This window comes from Cicer arietinum, chromosome 6, assembly GCF_000331145.2.
Source record: "Cicer arietinum cultivar CDC Frontier isolate Library 1 chromosome 6, Cicar.CDCFrontier_v2.0, whole genome shotgun sequence".
Lineage (NCBI taxonomy): Eukaryota > Viridiplantae > Streptophyta > Magnoliopsida > Fabales > Fabaceae > Cicer > Cicer arietinum.
This window is the reverse complement of record NC_021165.2, coordinates 972,871-999,481: the sequence shown is the minus strand read 5'-3', so window position 1 is coordinate 999,481 and position 26,611 is coordinate 972,871. Positions and strand designations below refer to the sequence as shown.

At 30.0% G+C, this 26,611-nt stretch overlaps 4 protein-coding genes and 1 non-coding gene across 5 annotated transcripts; 4 read left to right on the top strand and 1 right to left on the bottom strand.

Moving 5' to 3' along the window:
- The first annotated feature begins 8,646 nt into the window (after positions 1–8,646).
- LOC101511354 (L-type lectin-domain containing receptor kinase S.4-like) lies at positions 8,647–11,198 on the top strand. Its single transcript, XM_004503103.4, has one exon. The coding sequence runs from the start codon at positions 8,723–8,725 to the stop codon at positions 10,832–10,834; it is 2,112 nt and encodes a 703-aa protein (XP_004503160.1). The 5' UTR covers positions 8,647–8,722; the 3' UTR covers positions 10,835–11,198.
- Positions 11,199–11,579: 381 nt separating this feature from the next.
- Positions 11,580–14,928, bottom strand: LOC101511682 (uncharacterized). The gene is made up of 5 exons (XM_012716562.3): positions 14,693–14,928; positions 12,663–14,483; positions 12,313–12,514; positions 12,030–12,223; positions 11,580–11,949 (listed from the first exon to the last, which is right to left on the bottom strand). The coding sequence occupies exons 2-5, from the start codon at positions 14,455–14,457 to the stop codon at positions 11,870–11,872; spliced, it is 2,271 nt and encodes a 756-aa protein (XP_012572016.1). The 5' UTR covers positions 14,458–14,483; positions 14,693–14,928; the 3' UTR covers positions 11,580–11,869.
- A 1,956-nt stretch (positions 14,929–16,884) lies between these two features.
- Positions 16,885–18,052, top strand: LOC101496341 (thaumatin-like protein). The gene is made up of 2 exons (XM_004503139.4): positions 16,885–17,108; positions 17,191–18,052. Exons 1-2 carry the CDS (start codon positions 17,048–17,050, stop codon positions 17,886–17,888), a joined length of 759 nt encoding a protein of 252 aa, XP_004503196.1. The 5' UTR covers positions 16,885–17,047; the 3' UTR covers positions 17,889–18,052.
- A 1,651-nt stretch (positions 18,053–19,703) lies between these two features.
- TRNAN-GUU (transfer RNA asparagine (anticodon GUU)) lies at positions 19,704–19,777 on the top strand. Its single transcript has one exon. It is a non-coding gene; the product is annotated as a tRNA-Asn (tRNA).
- Positions 19,778–21,599: 1,822 nt separating this feature from the next.
- LOC101511045 (probable E3 ubiquitin-protein ligase RHC2A) lies at positions 21,600–23,687 on the top strand. Its single transcript, XM_004503102.4, has one exon. It carries the CDS (start codon positions 21,984–21,986, stop codon positions 23,124–23,126), a length of 1,143 nt encoding a protein of 380 aa, XP_004503159.1. The 5' UTR covers positions 21,600–21,983; the 3' UTR covers positions 23,127–23,687.
- The last annotated feature ends 2,924 nt before the right edge of the window (positions 23,688–26,611 follow it).

Below are 26,611 nucleotides of genomic sequence, written 5' to 3'. Positions count from 1 at the left end.
ATATTTAGAATTTTGATGTTCACAAAATTATTTTATGAAAATAATATATTTGACTTTAAAGAGTATGAAAGAAGATTCATATAATTGAAGAAAATATAAAATAAGATTTAATTTTAAATTATAATTGATGAAAATCTAAAATAAGATTTTATTCAAATTTATAATTAAAGAAAATTTCAAAATAAGATTTGATTCAAAATTATAATTAATGAAATTTTAAAATAAGATTTGATTCAAATTTATAATTGATGAAAATTTAAAATAAAATTTGATTCATATTTATAATTGAAGAATATTTGATTAACATTTAATGAAGATTTGAAGAATATATGATATATAAATAAAGAAAATCTAAAATAAGATTTGATTTCAAATTATAATTGATGAAAATCTAAAATAAGATTTGATTCAAATTTATAATTGATGCAAATCTAAAATAAGATTTAGTTTCCGCTTTTTGTTCTATAATGCTTACATGTACAATCTTGTTGGAAATTTTGCTTTTATAAAGCATAATTAGGTTTATATGCTTAATCTAATTTCATAATTAAGCCTTTTTAATTTAATATAAAGTTATAGACATTGATAATTTGGAAACTGAATCCGTTGGGGGAAAAGGAGGAGAAAGTGTCCTAGCTCCAGTACATACATGTATATTGTTAAGTTTTAAAATCAAATATTCTAATAGAATGTAAAAATAAATCTTTTAAAAAATAAGTATGAGCTAAAAAGTACACGATTACAATAAGGTGTTGATTACTAAAAAAAAACAAGTCTTCTATAAAAATAATTTAAATTTTTCTTAAAAATATTTTAAATCACCGCGAACAGTTTGATACTGTAATTAAAATATAATAATCTCAATACATGTAATTAAAATTATGTTGAATCACAAATAATTAAAAGATCTTCTCGGCCGTTCTTAATTTTTTTTCTTCTCAATTTGTTTTATAAATTAAATAGTGTATACTCAATTTCCTTTACCATGCGTACGGTATAAATTTGAGTTTCAATAAAATAACCACAACTTTTAAAAGGGAAATTTTACTTAGTGCTATAAAACCTATTACATCACCTAAAAGTCAGTTTTCCTTATTTGACTCGACAACCAAATTTACATTTTATTCCAATAGTCAAACATATACAGAGCAGTATGTTATTTTACTTTCATATATTTCAAGAACTCATTGTCTCACTTAAGAACTGCATATAATCACATTCTTAATTTATTTCAAGAAATTGCAAGTCTCTGAATTTACAAAATAGCAAATAAGTCCTTAAAATTGAAGAATATGAATCACTTTAGTACCTCCATCAATAAATTAATTCAGATGAATATATATCGTAAGATAAAGATAAACGAAAGCACTAAACAAAATTATTAAAACAATTTTTGTGACCTATTAAATAACAGAGAGACTAAATTAATTGATGACCAACAATATTCGAAACTAATTTGTCATATAATTCGTCTCTCCACCATTTAATTGAAAGTTTCAGTAATTCAATTTCAGTTAATAGAATGATCGGTGTTGTTGGTTGGAAAATGGTGGAACAGTGGCGGTGTTAACGAGGTAACTTGCTGGAACTGAAAATGAATTTGGGGGTTTATGAAGTGAAGATGATGAGAGAGATTTTTATTAGTTTAATTTTCGGGGAGGTAAATAAGCTACATAAACGTTTAATTTATCATCATGAATAATATGTATTTCAATGCTATCTTTCAATTTGTATAATATAGATATAGATTTTACCGTATTTTAAGTTTTTTTATAGAAAATCTTCTATAAAAATATTTTAAATCTTTTTTAAAAATATTTCAAATTATCACGAGCAGTTTCATAATGTTAAATGCTGAAATCAAATCAAATATTTCACAAAAATATTTTAAATTTTTCTTAAAATTATTTTAAATCACCAGGAACAGTTTGATAGTGTTTATGATCAGATGTTAAATGATAAAATTAAATTAAATATTTCATAAAAATATTTTAAATCACCACGAGCAGTTTGATAGTGTTTATGATAAGGTATTAAATGCTAAAATCAAATCAAATCTTTCATAAAAATATTTTAAATCTTCCCTAAAAATATTTTAAATCATGGAGCTTATCAAATTTCAACAAAAAAAATAACTAGATTTGAGCTTATCCAAAAAAATCAAAACTAGATTTTTTTTAAAAATAAATAAATTACAATTACCTATAAATAGTGAAATATTACTAGTCCATATCTACATTAATCAATCAGCAAAACACTCACTCCTTTGGGTCAACCTTCAATTCTCAAATCATTCTCTTGTCTGTAACCACACTTTTCCCTTCAACATGCATGAAGTCTAAATTTTGTTACTTTTTTTTTTATTGCTTTTTAATATTCCAATCATATGATTCTCTTTCGAATCTCATTGATGCAAGTAAACCTTCGTTTTGTTTGGTGATTCTTTTTCTCTTTTTGTTATTTGTTATGATTTATTTGATTATAGAAGTAAAAATCTTGAATTTGTTACATATATATATAGATTGTATCATATATTTGTTTGCATTCTTTTTTTGATCATGAGTATTGTTTATGATTAATTTCAAATTTTACTTATGCATTTTTTATTTTTCTTTTTTAACTTACTAATTGTTTTTTTTTTTTTATCTCTCCAGTTTTTGTGAAATTTGCAATATGGCAAGTACTAGTAGATCCGTGAACCGTGCTCAAACTTCTAAATTTATTGACCACGTAATTAATTAAACATGTTGCATCTGAATGTGTTACCTATTTTAATTGAAAGTTGGTTAATTAGTTGTTTATCTAATTGATTAAATAGATGTTTGTAATCCTTAACTATATAAGTATTTGTAATCCTTAATGTAATTTACTATATAAATTGGTTAGTTAGTAAGTTCAAACTCCAGACTAGTCGTTCAACTTAACAATATTAATATTTATTAGTTGAGTTAAAATTTAAAAATATTATATTATTATTATTTATTTATTTATTTTTAAGAAAAAGATTAGATTTTTCTATCTCATAGTATAGTACAAGATTATACATTGTAAATCAAATATCCTCTACGCCTTTATGTGACAAGTAAAATAAGCACAGAAAACTTGAATTACAAACTAGTATCAATTATGCACTTATTCTTAAGATGATGGGGTTGTTTGTTTTCAAGATTCTCCGTTGGTAAGTAGGATGATAGGATTGTGGATTTAATTGCTAATGGTTATTCCATACTTCTTATTATGTTTTTTTTTTTTTCATTATGAAAACTAATAAGATCTAATTAAGGTGTATTGACTTATTTAGAAATTTAAGAAAAATGTATAACTTATTTAGATTGAGAAATTGTTCGAATTAATTATTAGAATGAGGTTTTTGCTATTAATTAGTAGTTAGGATTGCTAACACTTACATTTTTGTTTTGGTTTACTTGTGTCATTGCAGGCTCAAAAAATTATTGACCAATGCGTACTTATGTTTATGAGTCCAAAAGAAATAATAGACACACTACAAAGTAAAGCAAAAATAGAGCCTTGTGTCGCTGAAGAACGTAATGAATTTATTTTCTTAATTTTTTGTCACTTTTATTTTGTCCCAAGTATTCAACATTATCTAACATGATTGATATTTTAGTTGATATATTTTATAGTAATATTGTTTATTTGATTTTGTATATTTTACTTCTAATCATTATTGTCTAATTTACTATTCTCAATAAAACATAGATTCATGAAATACGATTAAGGTCTAATTATAATATATACTGTTGTACAAATAGGCTTTGTGGACCACTTCCAACCCCTATTTAGAAAATCAAAATACTTCCAAAACTTTACCTTTTGTGAAAATTATATGAATAGTGAAGCATAGAAATTTAATATTACTTGAAGAGTTAGTGATTTATATCACTTGAAATATTCCTACATCAATCAACAAGTTAAAACAATTTAGAGTTATAAGAGCGGGTTTTGAAATATTCCTACATCAATCAACAAGTTGAAACAATTTAGAGTTATAAGGGCGGGTTTGAATGGTTTCTCAAAAAAATTACCTTTATTGTGAGAGTTTAGAAACATTAGATTTAGCACATAATCAATTAATAGGTTATATTCTTTTTTTTTTCTTTTCTTTTTTAAGGTTGTTTTCTTGTTTATTTAATACTATCACAATCCCATTATTATCTTTGACATGGTTGACTCATTTAGATTCTTGCTATATTTACTTTATAATTACTATTTTCATATTTAGTGTTTTCTATTACTAAGTTTCTTTTTGTCCTCATCTTTTCAGTTTGGCGAAGATTGAAAAAACAAAATGTGATATTCTTCAGAGATTATGAAGCAAGATTGGTGTTGAAGCAACAAACTGAGGAGTTAAGCAAATTTTTGGATCAATTAATGAAAATACCTACCTCTAATAGAAATGTCCTAGAGGCCAACCCAATTGTCGGTGATGCTTCAACTACACTATTCACTAACACTCAATCCAACTCACATTATGTCAATGTCCCAGTCTTAGATCTTCCAAACAATTCTTCAAATGGAAATGTCTTGGAGGCCAATCCAAATCTCGAAAATGATTCAACTATGCAATACACTAATGTTGAATCCAATTCACTTTATTTGAATGAGGCAATCTTGAATTTCCCATACACTTCTTCAAATGAATATTTGAGACAAATATCTAATGAAAATGTCCTTGAGGTCAACCCAACTCTTGATGATGTTTCAATTATGCCATTCACTAATGTCGAATCCAACTCCCATTTTGTGAACGAGGGAGTCCTTGATCTTCCAAACAATTCTTCAAATGGAAATGTCTTGGAGGCCAATCCAATTCTCGAAAATGATTCAACTATGCAATACACTAATGTTGAATCCAATTCATTTTATTTGAATGAGGCAATCTTGAATTTCCCATACACTTCTTCAAATGAATATTTGGGACAAATATCTAATGAAAATGTCCTTGAGGTCAACCCAACTCTTGATGATGTTTCAATTATGCCATTCACTAATGTCGAATCCAACTCCCATTTTGTGAATGAGGGAGTCCTTGATCTTCCAAACACTTCTTCAAATGGATTTATAGGACATATGTCTAATGAAAATGTCTTGGAGGTCGGCCCAATTATCAATGATACTTCAACTTTGCTATTCCCTACTCTTGAATCTAATTCACATTATGTGAATGAAACCGTCAATTTTCCAAACACTTCTTCAAATGAATTTTGTGTAGAGCTGGCTAGAAAATATAATTTTCAAGATATGTCTCATCTTTACCGTGATTATGGTATGTTCTCTAGTATTTATTTGGGTCAATGTATGTGTTTTAATAAAATATATTTTCTACCCATTTTCTTAATTATTAAATATACTTCTTCTTTGACAGATATGCTGAATTTTGAACCATCCTTCCTAGACTTTGATAATGATAACTTCTTTGAAAAATAAGAACAAGGTAAAAAAAAATTACCCCAATAAAATTTTGCTCTATGCCACAATTATGAGTTCTTTACTTCTATTACTTAGTTTTTTTTATTATATATATAAAATTTTATCTCATTTAGTGGGTTTTTTTAATTTGTATCTGTGCAACCATGTATTGTAGGGTGCAATTTAACCAACGTAAGTTTTGAGTTTTTTTTTTCATGAATAATTTTAAAAATAATAACTGTGTTAATTGTTTATATTGCTTGCAGGTTGAACAAAGTGCTTAGAAAAGTGTGGTACATAAAACTATGACTCATAGATGAACAAATGCTTTGGTATTTTGAAAATGTAATTTGGAATGCTTCCGTGGGATGGTGCCAGATAATTAGTTATAGTATTTTATCTTTCGTCTACTTGCCATTTTGATACAATTTGCTTTGTAGGGTGATTTTGTTTTTACCTCTGCATAATTTATTTATAATTAAATGTTAGTTGTTAAATTGAGAAAGTGTGGATGGAATTTGTTAGCCGGTACCTATTCTTAATTTATAGCCTGGATCTCTTTTGTTTATTTATTTGTTTGGGGTGAAATTGTATTCTAAATTATTTATTTATTTTTGGAAAAGTTGAAGCGAAATACTAGTAAATCAAATATATTAGTCATAATTAATTTGACCACCACAAACCTAACAAAGTCGCTCATGAATGTAATTTACATTTTGACGGATTCTCATCATATACCATCTTGGCCTCAATCATATTGTTCTATATATCTTGATGGTTTCTGCTTTTTGTTCTATAATGCTTATATGTCCAATCTTGTCGGAAATTTTGCTTTTATAAATCATAATTTATTGAAATTAAGTTGATTTTACATTTAAAATTTTGACGGTAATAAAATTATTTTATGAAAATAATATATTTGACTTCAAATAGTATGAAAGAAGACTCATGTAATTGAAGAAAATATAAAATAAGATTTGACTTCAAATTATAATTGATAAAAATCTAAAATAAGATTTGATTTAAATTTATAATTAAAGAAAATCTCAAAATAAGATTTGATTCAAAATTATAATTGATGAAATTTTAAAATAAGATTTGATTCAAATTTATAATTAATGAAAATCTAAAATAAGATTTGATTCATATTTATAATTGAAGAATATCTTTGACCAAGTTGAAAAGAAGATATGATCAATATTTAATGAAGATTTGAAGAATATTTAATCAACATTTAATGAAGATTTGAAGAATATTTGATCCACATTTAATGAAGATTTGAAGAATATTTTATCAACATTTAATGAAGATTTGAAAAATATATAATGTATAATTAAAAAATATAAAATAAGATTTAATTCAAATTTATAATTGATAAAAATCTAAAATAAGATTTAGTTTCCGCTTTTTGTTCTGTAATGCTTACATGTACAATCTTGTCGAAAATTTTGCTTTTATAAAGCTTAATTAGGTGTATATGCTTATTCTAAGTTCATTATTAAGCCTTATTAATTTAATATAAAATTATAGACATTGATAATTTGGAAACTGAATCCGTTGGGGGAAAAGGAGGAGAAAGTGTCCTAGCTCCAGTACATACATGTATATTGTTAAGATTTAAAATCAAATATTCTAATAAGAATGTAAAAATAAATTTAAAAAAAATAAGTATGAGCTAAAAAGTACACAATTACGATAAAGTGTTGATTGCTAAAAAATTAAAACAAATCTTTCATAAAAATATTTTAAATCACCACAAACAGTTTAATAGTGTAATTAAAATATAATAATTTCAATACATGTAATTAAAATCTTATTGAATCACAAATAACTAAAAGATCTTCTGGACCGTTCTTTGTTTTTTTTTTTCTTTCTCAATTTGTTTTATAAATTAAATAGTGTATACTCAATTTCCTTTACCATGAAGAAAGGGATGCATACGGTATAAATTTGACTTTCAATAAAATAACCACAAATATTAAAAAGGAAATTTTACTTAGTGCTATAAAACCTATTACATCCCCTAAAAGTCGGTTTTCTATTTGACTCGACAACCAAATTTGCATTTTATTCCAATAGTGAAACATATACAGAGCAGTGTGTTATTTTACTTTCATATATTTCAAGAATTCATTGTCTCACTTAAGAACTGCACACAAGCACTCTAACTGGAAACTTTAATTTGGATTGGATTTTGTGCAATCACATCGTAAGTAATTAATCACATATGGATTGTTTGATGATTAGATAGTCTAGATTTCAATATATATTTTAACTTTTATTAAATTAAAAATTAAACTGTTTGATGTTAATCAAATTTGAATTCAAACAATAATAAATGAGACTATATATGATCAAAGATTTCGAAAGAGTTTTAAATTATATGTTGAGTTGATGTTGGTTTTTGACTCTCACTAATTTAATTATATTTGGAAAAACCCAATTAAAACATGCAGAAGTGATGCTGATCAAACATAATGTATGTCACTATTACTTAGAATATAAATATAGAAAAACAGAAACAAAAGAAAAGTGTATTATAAAGAAAGAACCACTTGACATAACATAATATATATGTATCCACATTCAGCCAGACAAATATTATTCTGCAACTAAATTAGGCTTACAAGCAGACGAATGAATAGTGGAGAATATGTATGTAATAGAAAAGGACAACAGCATGAGAGACTGAAATTTAGAAATAAAATGTATTTTTTCTATTTTATTCTTTTTGAACACAACTACTGTCTACAGTACAACCAAATGATGCTGCCACTATTATTCATATTCAACTTGTAAAATTTAGTTATTTTTCTAAATGTATACATTGATGTTGGTTGGGGTGGAAAAAATAATGCCAACAGGAGATTAAAAAAAACTTGATTTCAATTCATAATAAGAAAAGAGTAATGTGTGCTTGCATATACTGTATGATCCAACCCAAATAAAAACCAATATAGTTAAAAATGGAGTGGGAAACTACACAGCCACGTGTGAAATTAAAGAGAAAGACAACAACCACGTTTCTGTTTCCAATCCACAAGCTGTAAAGCATACATCACTCTCTCTGGTAGCTCAATCCTCAATGCTTTTCATCCAAACCAACAATATAAAACAATATAAATAAGACATATTTAAATATCGACATCACATACGACATTGACACGCAAATATTAATATATAAAAACTAATAGTAATTTAAGAAAACAGATTTAATTAAATGTAAATGTAAATGAATATGTTGATGTTGCGTAAATAACTGACACCAAATACGTTTACATAACATAGATAGATGCTGCCATGTGATTTGCAATTTCAAAGCATCACTCTAACCCATCATCCATTAATCCTCTGCCTCAACTTCAAATCTGTCATGGCAAAAACACTCCTGCTTCTTCTCTTTATCATGATCCTTCTAGCCTCAAACTCTATACAAACTTATTCTCAGCAAGAAGAGTTTTTCTTTGATGGATTTAACGAAGCTTCCACCACCAACAACATAACTTTAAATTTAGGTGCAGTGATTGAAAACAAAGGTATACTCCGTTTAACAAACGACACTGAAAGAATAATTGGTCATGCATTTTATTCAAATCCAATCCACTTCAAGAACAACAAGAACTCCAAAGTTTTCTCCTTTTCCACTTTTTTTGCTTTTGCAATAATTCCTCAATATCCAAAACTAGGAGGCCATGGCTTTGCCTTCACCATTTCCCCTTCCAAAAAACTCACCAATGGTTATCCTAGTCAGTACTTAGGCCTTCTCAACCCAAAAGATTTAGGCAACTTTTCAAACCACTTATTGGCAGTGGAATTCGACACGGTGCAAGACTTCGAATTCAACGACATCAATGACAACCATGTTGGTATCAACCTCAACAACATGGCATCAAACAAATCAGTCAAAGCATGTTTTTTTACAACCAATAATCAAATCCAAGACCTCAATTTGAAGAGTGGTAATGGAACTCAAGCATGGATCGACTACGATTCTTCATCGAATCAGCTAGAAGTTAGACTCTCACCAACTTCATCAAAACCAAGTTCACCAATATTATCATACCAAGTAAATCTAACTCCAATTCTTGAAGAAACTATGTATGTTGGGTTTTCTTCTTCAACAGGGTTACTCTCTAGCTCACACTATATATTGGGCTGGAGCTTCAAAATCAATGGAGAAGCCAAAACCTTGAAAAATCTTCCTTCACTCTCTTCACATACCAATAAAAGAACCCAAACTCAAAAAGCCTTAATCTTGGGTCTATCTATTTCCTTTGTAATTCTAATAGTTTTAATCATTGGTTCATCTTTATACATAAAGATGAAAAACAATGATGTTATAGAACCTTGGGAACTCGAAGTGGGTCCACATAGATTCCCTTACAAAGAACTGCACCAAGCAACAAAAGGTTTCAAGGATAAAAATCTTCTTGGGTTCGGTGGTTTTGGTCAAGTTTACAAAGGTGTGTTACAAAACACAAAAACAGAAATAGCTGTGAAGAGAATCTCACACGGATCAACACAAGGGTTACAAGAGTTTATCTCAGAGATAGAAACCATTGGGAAACTTCGTCATAGGAACCTAGTACAGTTACTAGGTTGGTGTCGGAAGCGTAATGATTTAATGTTAGTTTATGATTTCATGAAAAATGGTAGTTTGGATAAATATTTGTTTGAAGAAACAAGAGGGGTATTGAAATGGGAAGAAAGGTTTAGGATTATAAAAGGTGTGGCTTTGGGGTTAGTTTATTTGCATGAGGAATGGGAACAAGCTGTGATTCATAGAGATGTGAAAGCAGGGAATGTTCTTTTGGATTGTGAGATGAATGGTAGGTTAGGTGATTTTGGTTTGGCTAAGCTTTATGATCATGGTGAGAATCCAAGTACAACAAGGGTGGTTGGAACTTTGGGGTATTTGGCACCTGAGTTGACTAGGACAGGGAAACCAACGAGGAGTTCTGATGTTTTTGCTTTTGGGGCTTTGTTGTTGGAGGTTGTGTGTGGGAGGAGGCCTATTGAGGCAAAAGCTTTGCCTGAGGAGCTTGTTTTGGTGGATTGGGTTTGGGATAAGTGGAGGTTAGGGGAGGTGATGGAGGTTGTGGATTGTAAGTTGGGTGGGGTTTATAGTGACAAGGAGGTTTTGTTGGTGGTTATGGTTGGGTTGTTGTGTTCTCATGAGTCACCAGAAAGGAGGCCGACGATGAGGCAGGTTGTTAGGTACTTGGAGGGGGAGGTGGCATTGCCTGAGATTGATGTTTTTGGTGTGAAAAAGGATGGTGGTGGTGGTCAGTTTGATGAGTTTTTGTATTCAAAATCATATGAAAGAATGAATACATGGTCATCGGCCGGTGATGACATGGAGGGTGTGTCTACTTCGTCTCTTTCACTCTCTGGTGGCCGGTAAGGTAGGTAGTTAGCTGACTCAACAAAGTCGTGTGATCTGAATCATCTACAATTGTTGCAATGTACAAAAGACAATAAAATATATAAGTCCCACAAAATGCACCATACATCAACCATAAAAGATCAAAGTCTAACAAAGACCAACCTGGATTCTCTACATTCGACTGTATGGTACAGTTGACTATAGTGGATCCAATTTAAAGTCTACTCTAGATTCTTTGTGTATAGAACCTCCATGATTCGGCTTTAAGGTGCAGCCCACTTTTTTTATTATGTTTACCTTGTATTTTAGTTTTTTTGTTTTTGTTTTTGTACAGTTGTTTTCTAAATTTTTAATAAATTTAAAATATTTAATGCCTTTTTCACCCCACATGTATTGTATTATATTATGCAAACAAGTAAATTGTATTTGTAAATTGTTTAATTTAGTTATAAATTAATAAATGCTTTATCAAATATATATTCATTAAAATGAAAGATATATGCCAAAGAGAAAGAGAAAAAACACTACTCTAACAGAAACTATTACTCCTGCAACATCAGCCAATTTCCAGAATCTTCATGATATATAAACTTCTGCCATCAAGAAGCAAAACCATAGTGGAGTATCAGCAATGCAAAGAACTTGTACTATATGAGATCATCTCAGTCTGTTTGTTTTGGATTTTCAAAGCTCTTAAACACCATTTGGCCAAAGAAAACAATTTCTCCTTCAGCTTTTCATGCCTCTTAAAAGTTAAAATACATGACCAACCAAGCTTTGAACATTTCATAAGAGGAACAATCTTAGCAACAAAAACTACCGTAGTGTGAGAAATACTACAGAACTATCAAATACTGTACAAGAACACTGCAAATTATACCAACTAATACATCAGCAATAACTTAGTTTCTCTCACCTCAACCCTAAACTCCTCACCAGTTAGCCTCTATTTTTAATATTAATACATACCAACCAGTATTTGGCAGAAACCTTCAAAACATGTCGATACTACAATCAAAATCTGTCAGCAAGCATGGTTTTATTCATCATTCGCTAATGGTTTTCAAACTTGTCTCCAGTAGTCTCACCCTCGTCGTCTTTTAGACTACTGAAAATCTCTTGATCATCAAACCCTACAAACAGATGAAAACATGTTTGTTAATAACATTTTCTACCTGGTTACCTGTATCCATTAAAATAGATTACAATTTACCTTCAACAATTTCTTCAGCTTCATCGTCTAAAGGCCTTAAAAGCATTGTGTTCATGGAAGAAGAATCCAATGTCATCCAATCCGAGTTCCCATACTCTTCTAAGTATAAATCCCTTGGCCTGATCCAGTCTTCAACGTTACAAATGTTGTCAAACGATAGGGGATCGCTAGATTCTTGTTCCTTACTCATAAACCTGAAAGAAAAACAAACAACTCAATATAAGTTCCTTTCAACTTCAACAATATTGAAAAAATTTATCAATATACAACAATTCGAGCTCACATTTGCCTCAATCGTAAGTTGTAATGAACAAAGACGAGATCAGTGAGATGTTGACGCTCTATATAATTCCTTGTATTGATTATCTGTTCAAAAGGAATTTGGTTTCTCTTGCAGAATATCACACTCGATGTTTGGCTAAGAATGCGAATTGCTAAGCGTGACAAGTTAGGGCAGCCTCCTCCATATGTTGACCACCATTCAGCTAGAAAAATGGAAAATGTAAGTGAAAAGGGAAGTTTAACAAGTGGTTGTAAAGAAGTTACTTGAAGTTAGGAAATTTAAATCACAACATGGCAACTAAATATTATACTAGAATTATTATCCAAGTGAATAGGTTATTGGACTCTTACAAGGAAGAAGATTATCTCTAGCTCTGATTGCCATCTTTCTCCCAAAGTCTCCTGCAGCCGATTTGTACAGGTTTAACTCTTTGATAATTTTATCTTGAACTCTTGTATCTGGTATCAATCTCTCTATGCAATCAAACATCCCCGAGAGAATCTCGTTGTGTATATCCCCTTGAATGCTATAGAAGAACTTCGGATTAAGAAAGAAGCCTGCAGCTTGAAGAGGATGATGCCACAGCCTCTCCCATCTCTGATGTATAATATTCCAATACACCATATAATCCTCCCTTTTCACAAGTGCTTTCTTAATTGCTTCTTTTGCCTTGTACATTCCAGCATAAGTGTATCCCATTGCAGGTCTCGTCTCACTGGAAGCTATTCTCAGAATTCTCAAGAGAGGAAGTGTCAGACGAACAATCATTTCGCACGACGACCAAAATGTTTGATTGCTCAGGCAATCCAACATTTCCAAACCTGCTGTTTTCTTTGAATATGGACAATCCATCCATTCCTGAGAAGTAACCATAGCCTGTAAATTGTGTTTAAGATCGACCATTCGTTTTAATGTGGTAAAGTTTGTTGTGAAGCGTGAATAAGACGGATCCACAATATCATTCCCTAAAGTATACCTTCTGACCATATTCAAAATTGCAGTGTAATTGTAGACAAATCTTGTTATAGATTTAGCTTGTTCAATTACTGTACTAATCCACTCAAGATTTCCAAAATCTTCAAGTATCAAATCAATGCAATGAGCTGCAGACGCGCTCCAATAAAGGTTAGGATAAGTATCAGTCAGCCTTTTCCCAGCAACAGCATACTGTTCTTCGCCTGATGTAATCACTTGGACAACTTGCCCAACTCCAACTTCTTCTACTACTTGTTTTATCAATTCATATAAAAATTCTGCAGAAGTCGATATCTCAGTTGCATCCAAGGATTTCAGAAAGACTGTGCCTTCAGGACAATAAGCCAAAAAACTTATTAGTATTCTGCCAGCTTCTGTAGTCCATTGGTCAACCAAAATGGAACATCCAGTTCTCCCCCAAGTCATCTTGCCCCTATCGATTCCATTCTTCACCTCTTCCACAGAGTTTTTCAGGACCCAACCTCGAAGTTCATGATGCGAGGGGCGTTGAAAACCTGAACCCCCGGAAGCAATTGCTTCAACCATTTGCTCAAAATAGATTGAGTTCACTGCATCAAAAGGCGCACCAATATCATACAAAAACCGACCTATTGCCATATGAATGTGACTGTCTATCTTTTTGGAGAACAATGTATTTTTCTCCATAGGAACAACACCCTCAGACTCAGTATTTGTATAAACTGTAGCAGGATTCTTAGTAGCTCTAATCTTCTTCCTTCTTTCAAGATTTCTACCCATTCCATCACCAGGAGAATTCAACATATGACCTGAATTTTGTTCCATTGAATCCTGAACTCCAATAGACTGCACCCCCAGATTAGAAGGAGCATTCACAACAGTAGCCAAAGGATTAACATTCATAATCTCATCCTCAATTTTCTGCCTCTTTCTCTTTTTCACCACAACACCATCCAAACTTTGCTGCATAAGAAGCCTAACATCAGGAGGGACACTACTGCACATGGAAGCATTCCCTTTCTGACAAGCAAGGTGTTCCTTAAACCTATGAATCCCACCACCTTTGAACATTTTGAGACAATATATGCACTTCAACTGCACTTTGTCTCCATTCTTAAACAACTGAGCATGCTTCCAAGCTGGGTCATGTTTTTGTGGTGTAATTGCCACCGGTTCAAGATTCGAACTCATTTTCTCCAATAATCACTTCAATACAACTACAGGAGATTAATATAACAGAGCAACCCAGTAAGTTATACTACAAAAACAAACACCTCCTCATTACCCAAATTCTTATTTAAACCCTACAGTAATAAATTATTATAAAGTTTGAATCTTTGCAGCATAATCCTTCAGTTTCTCATTAAAAATCTAAAAATTTGAACTAAAAAAAGGAAATATACGAGGAAGAATGAAAAGTACATACCCGGTTTGTTGAATCGCTGAGTGGAGATTGCGAGAGGAGAACCGAGTTCGTAGAAAGTGAAGAAAACCGTGAAGATGTGACCGGATGGACCGGTCAGGGTTAGAAAAAGTGTTCGGTTGGGTGGATGAAATGAAGGTAATTGGACCGGTTTATTTCGCCACACGAACGGAAGAACCGAAATTCGTGTCGATCCTCTCTTCCGAAGCCGGTCGGTCTCTGCTGCTTGTATATTTTGTACGCTTTTCACTGGTTTACCTTCAACCCAAACCTTTTTTTATTTTATTATTATTTACATTTTTTCGATTTTACCACTGTCTTAAATTATTTATTTAGTTTAAATTTTATCATTTTATTTTTATTGATTTACAAAATCAATTTTTTATTTAAAATATTAATAATTTTAACTTTTTTTATAATTTTTTTATTTAAAAAAATAATAACGCGAAATATTTTAAATAACGTGAGATATGATATGGTGATTTAGAATAATTATTACTCAATTGGAATAAAAAGTTGCAAAATTTAATTTTTAATTTCAATTTTTTTTATATTTTTAATTTAATTAATGACATATAAATAATTAATTCATTTAAATAGTTACATATCATAGAATTGTATTTTACGTCCTTTAAAATATGTCAAACCGTTATTTTTTTTAGTATTAAAATTTAAAGAAAATATTAAAATAATCGACTTTAAAATAAGAGAATCAATTCCGTAAATTAATAATAATAGAGAGATTAAAATTACAATTAAATTAATATTTATTTATAATTTTTTATTTTCTTCTCAATCTAATACCTAAATCCACTCACCACTCCTCAGCCCACAACATTTTTTCATTTCAATTTGGGCTTATTAATTTCATGTAGATATATGGGTATTGTTTGTTTTCGTTGATATTATTTATCATTTAAGAATTGCATAAATAAATTTTGTATTATATAAGAATCCAAAAAAAATCAACTACACATATTTATAAGATAAAATAATATTAATTTTACAACAAGTTTCATAATATTCCTAATATTTAAATTTCTTTAATTAATATAGTTGTTATTATAGTGTAGATGTAGAGTATATATTTAGGTTTTCGTTCTCATCACAATCAATAATACTTAATTAGAGGTTAACTTTGTCTTTTAGAATGAATGACAATATATGTTTTTCTCTTTGCCTTTTCACATTATATAGACATCCATGTTCTTGAGTTGAGTCTTTTTCATGTATTAGACTCAACCCTAATTTGGGTACATGGTCTCCACTAAATATTTTTATATGATTGATAATAATCAAATAAGGTACAAAAAAGGAATGTATGTCTAATTGTGTGTCTCATTCTGCACATTCACAATAAGGTTAAGTAGACGTTAGAAGTTTATTGAGGGTGAGGAATTGTCTCTAGAATCATAGATATCTTAATCTTGTTTGAGTATATAGGTTAGTTTATCCCTTTTGTATATTCATGATTGGTTATCCATGTGTTATGACTTTAGCACCACCTCAACTAATCTAGCTATGTTTGTGGGGATATAATTTGGTCATGTGAACAAAAAGAGTTCGAGATTATAGTTAAATGTTCTCTACTACGAAACTAAGCTCAAGCATGTGATCCAAATACCAAATACAATCCTAAAACCTTAAAACAAAAGACGAAGGCACTCTAATCAGTTAGAATATCTGACATTGAAAAATAGTTTTTTTAGAATACCGAACAATAGTTAATATATGAGTAAATAAGGGTATTGTTATAAAATTTAAATTAATATTTTTGTGATATCCTCAAGCAATTAATAATATAAGGAAAACATATTTTGAACTTAACACATATGAGAGATATAGTCTATTTGAATCTGTGGAACAACACCTTATATCTTGAAGTTTAAGTTGAAGCTACACTTTCAAATTTTAGATAACCTAAAAAACAAACATAAATATAAAAAAAAGTATCATATTGATGATAAAGTTTAAAATCTTTTCCATTATTGTGTTAAAGGTTAATAGTTCTATTACTATAATCTCAAATTTAAAATATAATAAATAAGTAAAATCGTTTCAATGTTAAGTGTTATTATTATTAATCTTAAATTAAATTTTATTTCATTAATATTTAAAATAATTTCAATGTGAGAAATATGAGAAGTAGTGTTGGGTAATAAGCCATGAAAGTGGTCAAGGTAACAAACCGTTTTCAAACACATAAAAGCAGAAAATGGCTAAAAAGAAGGAAACTAATAACAAACACGTTCCCCTGCAGTCTGCACCACCATCCCATGCCATAATATATCACACTCACTTTCATCACTCTTAACACATTCTCAGAATAACACAAACGGTTCCACATTCCTAAACACAATGACTACTTCCTCGCATCACTTCATTTTCTTCTGCTTTCTACTCTCCATCTCTGTCTCAGGTAATCTTCTCCTTTTTATGCTCCCACATATTCTCTCAAACTAGCTTAAATTCTTGAGAGCTTATTTATTTGTCATGATCAGGTGTTGTTACATATGGAAAAGGGATTCAACTGATAATAGTAAACAATTGCAAAGAGAGTGTATGGCCAGGAATTCTTAGCAATGGAGGACAGCCTTCAATTAAAGAGGGTGGATTTCACCTCCCAAGCGGGGAAGAAATTGTTCTCCAAGTTCCAAACAAATGGTCAGGTAGAATATGGGGTAGACAAGGATGTTGGTTCGATGAAACAACGGAAAAAGGTTTATGTCAAACCGGAGACTGTGGAGGGGTTTTGAAATGCAGGGGAGTAGGTGGTGTCCCTCCGGCTACACTTGTAGAAATGACACTTGGAACATCTCAATCAGCTATGCATTACTATGATGTTAGTTTGGTGGACGGTTTTAACCTTCCAATGTCAATGAAACCAGTTGGTGGTGGTGGTGGTGGTGGTTGTGGTGTTGCTTCTTGTGAAGCTGATTTGAATGCTTGCTGTCCATCTTCACTTGTTGTAAAACATGATGGAAAAGTTGTGGGATGTAAAAGTGCTTGTTTGGCTACAAAATCAGACAAGTATTGTTGTAGTGGGGAATTTGCTGATCCAAATATTTGCAAGCCAACTTTGTTTGCTCGTGTTTTTAAGACAGTTTGTCCTCGTGCTTATAGTTATGCTTATGATGATTCAACTTCCCTTATGACTTGTTTGGCAAAACGTTATGCCATTACATTTTGCCCTGCATGATCAGTTCTTTTTTCACTTCTCTTTAATTTTTATTTTATTCTTTTCATATGTTATTGTCACAATTTTTGTTTGGTATTGTTTTAGCAATCTTTAAGGTTAGTGATTCACAGTGCTCTGTCTTCTGGAATTTTGATTTTGGCTTGTAACATGTTCAATCATTTCAATTATTGATTCAATTTCTAATGCTGAGCCAATCAACACTGCTATTACATTATGAGAAGTTTGTTTCATTTGTTATGCATGTGCAAAATTGTTGGAACTTAATCTTTAGCATGTTTGGAGTCATGATAATTTCATAAATTATAATGGCATTGTGATTTTATTGAATATCAAAATTATTTATTTTTTAAACGCCGTCAAATGAGTTCCTATCTATATATTTATATGTGTGTGTGAAAATACTAATTTGATAATATGCATGACAAATAGAATCCTAACAAGTTTTTTTAGAGTTTATAAGAGTATGGAGATTCCTTTATCTAATAATAAAGAACACAACTTATTAGATGCTAACAATTTTTTTCTAATTATAATTTTAATAATGTAAGCTTATTTCTTTTCTATGTATTTAATTATTTACTTCATTCCATAGAAATAAAAGCACTATAGAAATCATGTTGAAAACAATTCAAAGAATATGTAGTATTTCTCATAAACAGGTTGGCATATCAACACCTCCTTAATAAACATCATTTATGATTGGTTTTAAGAAGAAAAAAATCATGAGAATCCCCTGTCTATATCTTCTTTCTAGTCAAAATAGGTAGAATCTAGAAAAACAATTGTTTTTTTCAACCGAAAAAATAATTAAAAACAAATATGCACAAATTTATGAAAAGGCATGATCAACTATTCAGGCAAGCCCTAAATTGTTCAATCTGGGCTAATATGCAACAGATAAGTAATATTTGGGCCCAGTCCAATGTCAAGTCTTTCTACCCAAAAAAAAGACAAGTATTATCTCTATTGTTGTTTTGATACCCACACCACCTCTTTTGAAATATACTATTTCGTTCCTATTTATAAGTAAAAATGTTAATGCATTTTAGTAAACAAAGTATATCTACCTGTAATCGTAAGCAATTAGTGTCATCTCTCACTTCTTCTTGCCACTAATTATCTCCTGCCACCATCTTTAACCAACCACCATTTTTTCGATGAAGTTCCCTCCTTTATGAAAATTGTGTCTGGCTTTAACGATCACAATTTTTGTCCACTTGCTTTGAAGGAACAAAATGTCTTGTAAGTTAAGGTACTTGCTTTGAAAAGTGTATTTGTAAGTTAAGGTACTATTTTTTTACATATAAAATGGACCAAAGAGTTTTTTTTTTTTTTTTTTGACTAAAAACAATATTCATTCAATCAAATTCATAAAATTTAAGACAAAATAACAGAAAGTAATGTATGGAGTTGTTGGAATCAAGCACAAGACAAAAGCATTTTGCAGAAAACTGAAAAGTTCACTTATACAAAACAATACTTTTCTTAAACACCAAAAAGACAAATATATAGTAGAGCTAATTTAAATCATCTGCACCAATCAATAATAATAATAATACCCGTCCACTTATGACCTATGCTAGTTGAAGGGTATTAGCTAATCCCTTAAAATTTCCCTTTTGAAGAGACTTATAATTAACAGAAATTTCTCCATCAAAATTATAATCTTGGAATTGTGAATGTTGCCATGACAAAATAGGTTGGTAATGATATTGGAAATGGTGAGGACAAGTAGCTGGAATTGAAGGGTTATGAGCAAAAACTGAAATTGATGGTTCAGTATGAAACGTACAAAATTAAAATAAATAACAAGTAGCTGGAATAGCTCAGTTGGTTAGAGCGTGTGGCTGTTAACCACAAGGTCGGAGGTTCAACCCCTCCTTCTAGCGATTTAAACATTTTTTAAAATCTACCTCTTTTTCCTCAAATATTTATAAAACATGTCACCACACATAATTTATATATTATTTTTGTCAAATTTCACTCAATAAATCAAATTTATTTCATCAACCTAAACGTCTTAAAAGCATTTCACTTATTACATCATCAAAATTCACTTCAAGATATATAGATATAGATTAGATTTTATAAATCATTATATTTTTTTGAACATGCAAAATTAATTGATTATTATGAATTTTAAATTTTTATGTATAATTATATTTTAAAATAGTTTTATATTGTAATTTATACAAATATTGCTACAGTAAATATTTTTATGATATCAATCAATTATAATAATTGAATTATTGAAAATATTTGACTTTAATTATAAATATTTTGAAAATTATATATATAAGAGGTTGTAATTTGAGGACAATATAATTTATTTAATCTCATATTATCAACTTAAGTTTTCTCTTTTATTCATAAAAAAAATTCTCCTTTAAGTCTTGTAAAAAAAAAGTATTTTCGTTAATTTGTCTATTTAAGAAACAAGTATAGAATATACCCAAATCAAAAAGCAAGTATGAAATGTTTTTTATAGTCTAATGAATTAACGAGTAAAAAATTAATGAATTGGGTAATATATTTTACTTTATATATTTCACATAAATAGTATAATTCTTCACAAAAAGACAAATATAAATTTATTCAAAATTTTAAAATGTTCTTTACCTTTAAGTTGCATCTTCCTCAAAAATGATATAACTATATTTGTTAATAAACTTCGATAATAAATTAGATTATACAAATCATTATACTAGTTTATAATTTTTTATACGAATCATTATAATTTAAAATAGTTTTATTTTTAAATTTATAATTATAAAAATATATTCTCATAATTTTTTAAAACTCCTTTGTTACTTGTCAAGAAGAGTTTTATTTGTTTGTTTAAAAAACCTATTATCGATTTTCTTTTCTACATTCTAAAGAATTATGGAATTATTTTTAATGTAACGAATTATTTAGTATTTATAGTTTAAATTTCACAAAAATGGTATAACTATACTTATTAAAAAAATTGGTAATAAATTAGATTCTGCAAACTATTATATTGTTCTGACATGCAATAGAATTATACCTGGTTAATATGAATTTTTAATGTTAATATATATAGTAATATTTTAAAATAGCTTCACTTTCAAATTTTTATTTAGAAAAATATTACTATAATTTAAAATATTTCCTCCTTTTATCACTTGTCAAAAAAAGTTTTCTCCTTTATTCGTCTGTTTTAAACTTTAAAAAAGCAATAATTGAATGTCTTCTTACCATTAAAAGAAATAATTAAATGTTTTCCATAGTCTAAAGAATTATTGAGTCAAAAAATTTATTTAATGATTTATTTAATATTTTTGCTTTAAATTTCACAAAAATGGTATAGCTATATATTTAATAATAAAATTTTGGTTAATAGTATTATTTTAAAATATATATACTAATATACATATATTTAAAATAGAAATACTTATAATTTATACTTTTCATATTTGATCTAATAATCGAAGTCAGATAGTCATCGTGAGAATAATAATCAATTTTTTTTGTCAAAAAATTAAACAAGATTTAAATTGAAAAGACTACAAATGATTAGAATGTGGCCACGTTGTTCTAAGTTCTCAGCGTAGATTAATAAAAAGCCATCGAAAAATTATGTACCTGTAGCAATGCTTGAAGCTTGCCTGTGCGGCTGGCTAACTCCTCTTCTAAAACGGCTCATTCGGCTGCAACGTTTTATCTTTGTTAAGCTGTTGTTTCGAAACCATCCAACAACATAAAGCCACGTGTCACACAATAAAAGCGTTATTGATACGCTAACAAAAAATGAAAACGCGGTTTCTCTTTTATCTTCGTTTCACGCGACACATGTATCTGTCGTCACACTCTCCCATGGAAACCCTCCCAATTCCACACAATTTCAATTTCAATTCAATTTTTTTGAAATTTTTCTTTCCCTTTTCACACGCTTGAAATTAACAATACCCACACGATCCCTTCCTATATCTTCAAATATCTAATTTTATTTTTCGTCGATTTTTTGAACAACATAAAAAGTGATTCTGACTTTGTGGGGTGTTTTTATTTTGAATTTGGGTTACTGGGTTTGGATCAAGTTTAGAGTTTTTCACAAGATCTAGTATACTACAGATGATGTCTTCAGGGACATCCTCGTATTGGTGTTACAGATGCAGTCGATTTGTTAGGGTAGGGAGACAAGAAACGGTTACTTGTCCCGATTGTGACGGCGGATTTGTCGAGGAAATCGAACATCCATCCCATTCTGTCCACGTGGACTCTCGCCGCCGACGTTTTCCTGCTGCTGCTATGTACATGATCGGTCAACATCCCGGTTCCGATGACAATTCTCGTCCACCTTTTCTCCGTCGAACCCGCCGCAACGGAGGTGACCGGTCACCTTTCAATCCGGTGATCGTCCTACGCGGAAGTGGATCAACGGAGGTAACAGAAGGTGGTAGCACAGGAGAGAGTCGTGGGTTTGAGCTTTTCTATGATGATGGTGCTGGTTCTGGTCTTAGACCTTTACCACCAAGTATGTCAGAGTTTCTTTTGGGATCTGGATTTGATAGACTGTTAGAACAACTTTCTCAGATTGAAATCAACGGTATTGGAAGATATGAACATCCACCAGCTTCAAAAACAGCCGTTGATTCATTACCAACTATTGAAATCAATGGGTGTCATTTGGATATGGAATCACACTGTGCAGTTTGCAAAGAGGCTTTTCAGTTAGGTACTGTTGTTAGAGAAATGCCTTGTAAACATATTTATCATCCTGATTGTATTTTACCTTGGCTTGCACTTCACAATTCTTGTCCTGTTTGTCGTCATGAGTTACCTTCTGATAATGAATTGCAATCGCAAACGCAGTCGCAATCAGTTGGTTTGAATGAGGAAGATAATAATGTTGGTTTAACTATTTGGAGATTACCTGGTGGTGGTTTTGCTGTTGGGAGATTTGCTGGTGGGAGAAGAGGTGCTGAGAGGGAACTACCTGTTGTTTATACTGAAATGGATGGTGCATTTAATAACGGTGGCGAACCCAGGAGGATTTCTTGGTCTTCTGGAGGGAGTAGAGAAAGGGAGAGAGGTGGTTTCAGAAGCTTGTTTGGACATTTCTTTGGTTGTTTTAGAGGTGGAGTTCGGAATCAGCCTTCTATTTCTAGTACACATTCCAGATCTTTGAGGACTAATTCTTCCAATATGGATCCTTCTCAGCGGTCACGAAGGACTTGGTCTATGGATGTAAACAGTGGAATGAGATCGTGGTGATTCCATTATGAGAGGAGGATAAAAATCTTAGCTTTGTTTCTTGGTTCCCTCGAAGTTTAAAGTACATAATGAGAATGATTGAGTTCAGGATATGCACAATGCAATCTTGACATTTTCTGCTGCAGATATATGGTGAATTATGTTCGAGTTCGATTTTGTAGCAAATTCGAATGGAGATTTGAAGCAGAAAGTCAGAAAACAATGGAGGGGAACTTAGAAAAATCAGAATCTATTGTGGGAAGGGGGCATGATGATCAGTGCCTTGGTTTTACTTTGATAATGAACTGAAGCACTTTCATATTGATTATTGTTGTGTTCTTTCTAGTCATTGATAAACTTCATTTAGGTTCAGTTTTTATGATATCTCAAATTATGGTCATTGGTTTTTTTTGTTTTTTTGTTTCCTTCAACAACACGAGTTCAAATGCATGTTAAGGACACTGCCTTGAATTGATTGTTGCTGATGGCATATACGATGCTGGATTTTCTGTTAGAAGATCTCTACACCATTGAGCAAAGCAATCTATTATTTGATTCTAGTCAAACATTTTAGTTTCTCAATTTCACCTGTCTCGTAGTAGTTCGCGATTTATTTATTTGCTTTCTTTCATCTAATAGATAATGAACATTGAATCATGGAGAGTATCATACTGCTATTCAACAAATTTCTTCAGGTATGTACTTTTGTACATCGTTTTACATCGATATAAGTAGTCAACACTGCTCATTTTTTTAGCAGGAGAAGTATGAGGGCAGAACAGCAACATTAGCCACTGATTGAGATCGGATAATTCAGATTCAACTTAATAAAAATCTACATTTTTTGAACCAAACGGCTCACGAAATTTTACTGCTTGATTTGAAGATTGAAAAGGTTATATATTCTTTGTTTGGGAGTTCTTAGAAGGCAGTGCAAGTTGAAAAGCTATTATGCTTGGAAGCAAACTAAAAATAAACAAATGGAAAATGGATGTCCATTCCTAAGACATGTTACTTGTTTTGGCAAAGGAAAAAGTTGTACACGTTTGAAAAACACTATTATTGGCAAAGATAGCTCAGTTTTGGTGGGGGTGGCCAAACCACTTGGCGTGTACCTAAGAACCAAAAGTGTACATAGCTAAAGAGAAATTGAGTTTTTTTCAAGTGAGTAAGAAAGAAGAAAATAATTGCACGTGCACTGCTGGATGGATTTTAGATTAGTTGAATTTTGCCCCCGCACGCCATTCTAGTGCCAATAATTTCACCACAATGCACATGCCTTTATATTTTACAAAACTACAAATAGTATTATTTTTTAGGAACATAACTTTCTCTTTAAGAAGATATTTGTTTGAGGAGATATTAGATATGACACACAACACGCACCACCAAGTATCTACTTGAATCCGTCTTGATTATGATAAGAAATATTTGTTTTGATCGGGTACAAGTATGAGTCTTCATTGAAGTTGAATCTCGGGGATTAAGATGAGTTTGGGGTGTTGATATCCGCTCTTCACCTGTCTTGAACCCGCTTATACTAAATTTATACTTCATTTGATTCATAATAATTGAGTCATTTGATCATTTCACACATATTATGAAAAATGTATAAATGAAATAGAAATCAGACTACTTTTATCAAATTATTTTTGTTAGGTATTGGTGCATTATTAATGTTATAAATACATAATAAAATATATTGTTTAGAAAATATTATATTAATAATTATCATTTTATTCTATTAATTATAATATATAACTTTTAAATTAATTAAGAACGGATTTAGGATTAGAATAGAGAAACCCAACCCCTTCGAAAATGGAAATGAAGATTTAAATTGCAACTACAATAAAAAAATAGAAAATATAAAAGTTTTTTTCGATTAATATAACTACAATAAAAAATAGAAACATATAATTTTTTTTTCAATTAATTACAAGTAAAGGCGAAGGTGGCAAAATTCGTTTTTGAGTCGTCTCATTGTCATACTAAGGAGGGATCAACTCAATAGAGAAGTATTAGAGTAAATATGTTTTATTACTTTATCTAAACTCAATTACAAATAAAATTGACTACTCTCACGTGTTTTAAGAATGATAGTAAGTAAAATATATTTTATTTGTTTTAATTTCATGTAAAAATTAATTACGTTCATTAAATTATCTTTAATTATCATGGTTTTCTCCTTAAAATTTCAATGAATTAATTTGAAGGTGTTCTTGAAAAAGTAACATTAAAAGTAGATAGATATCGCTATTAGATTAATTAACATTTTCTTTTTAATATTTAAGTTTAATAAAAAAAATCTTATTATTTAATTGAGATTTGCTTATATTTAAATTTATTAAATTCGTTTATACAGTTGGGTGAAGACTGAAGATGGACTAGTTTGCTAGTGTTAGTTACTATTAGTTAGCATTTTATAGTTAGTGGTCAACACTCCTGCAGTTCTACAGAGTGTATACTTTTACAAACTTCAATATTTGAATATATTTTATTATAGTTATAAAAATGTTTTTTTTTTCATTTAATTAATTGAAGATACTAATATATATGTAAAAACCATATAATCATGCTTCACAAAAACATCTGAATTTAACTCTGAAGCTCGATTGGAGAAAAAGAGTTCAGTTTTGGTATAGTGTGTACTCCTTTCACTAAAATTATAACACATGGCATTGTATATGTCAAATGTCAAAGTAAAAGCAACTGTTTTTTTAAGGGATTATGGGAAGACTAACAATTTTCTGCTCAACTAGATTAGCCATATATCTGGTTCACATAGGATGTGGTTTGAATTGATTGGTCTGATTTTCAAAATGATGCTTTTATATATATAGTGTAAGATTTAACAAAAAAAATCTTCAAAAAAGCACTAGTATATTGTAACAAATTTGAAAATTGGAAACTCTGTATAACCGTAAGTGATGCAATTAAGTTAACACCTTTGCTGACTTAAGTTCGAGTATTAAATAAATTTGTTTTGTACATGTTACTTTTGTAAAACCCGAGTTCAATGGCCCAATTGATAGTGGAAATTTATCTCTAAGTATCGATATATAAATTTATCGAATTTATTTCATATTAGAATTAATATATATTTTTATAATATCATAAATTCATTAATAATCTAAACTTACAATTTAATTATATAGTAAAAGTATATAAAATTACCATAAAGTTTTATATTCATAAATTAATATTATATTAAATTAAGTAAATTATATAACTATTCGAGACTTGCGAATCTTTCGTGACTTGTTGATTGTTTACGGTGACGGTAAAGATGAAGTCGTGCGTGAGTTCAAAGAAAAAAGAAGATAATAGTTCATTTGAGTTTAAAAAGAGTAAATGTTCGTCTCAAACGTATTAGGGAACACTAAAAAAAGTATTTTTTGAATCAGACTTAAAAAATTTAACCTATTTTAAAATTAGGGTAAAATTAACGTATTAGCTTAATTTACCGTAAATTTATGAATCCATCGGTGTTAATTCAGTCTTTA

Bases quoted from the DNA above. Each gene is read 5' to 3' on its own strand.
- LOC101511045 (XM_004503102.4), top strand. From the start codon at position 21,984: ATGATGTCTTCAGGGACATCCTCGTATTGGTGTTACAGATGCAGTCGA.
- LOC101511354 (XM_004503103.4), top strand. From the start codon at position 8,723: ATGCTGCCATGTGATTTGCAATTTCAAAGCATCACTCTAACCCATCAT.
- LOC101496341 (XM_004503139.4), top strand. From the start codon at position 17,048: ATGACTACTTCCTCGCATCACTTCATTTTCTTCTGCTTTCTACTCTCC. The intron at 17,109-17,190 runs GTAATCTTCTCC...TGTCATGATCAG, and splicing joins ACTCTCCATCTCTGTCTCAG to GTGTTGTTACATATGGAAAA.
- LOC101511682 (XM_012716562.3), bottom strand. From the start codon at position 14,457: ATGAGTTCGAATCTTGAACCGGTGGCAATTACACCACAAAAACATGAC. The intron at 12,515-12,662 runs GTAAGAGTCCAA...CCATTTTTCTAG, and splicing joins TAGAGATAATCTTCTTCCTT to CTGAATGGTGGTCAACATAT. The intron at 12,224-12,312 runs GTGAGCTCGAAT...TTTTTCTTTCAG, and splicing joins AACTTACGATTGAGGCAAAT to GTTTATGAGTAAGGAACAAG.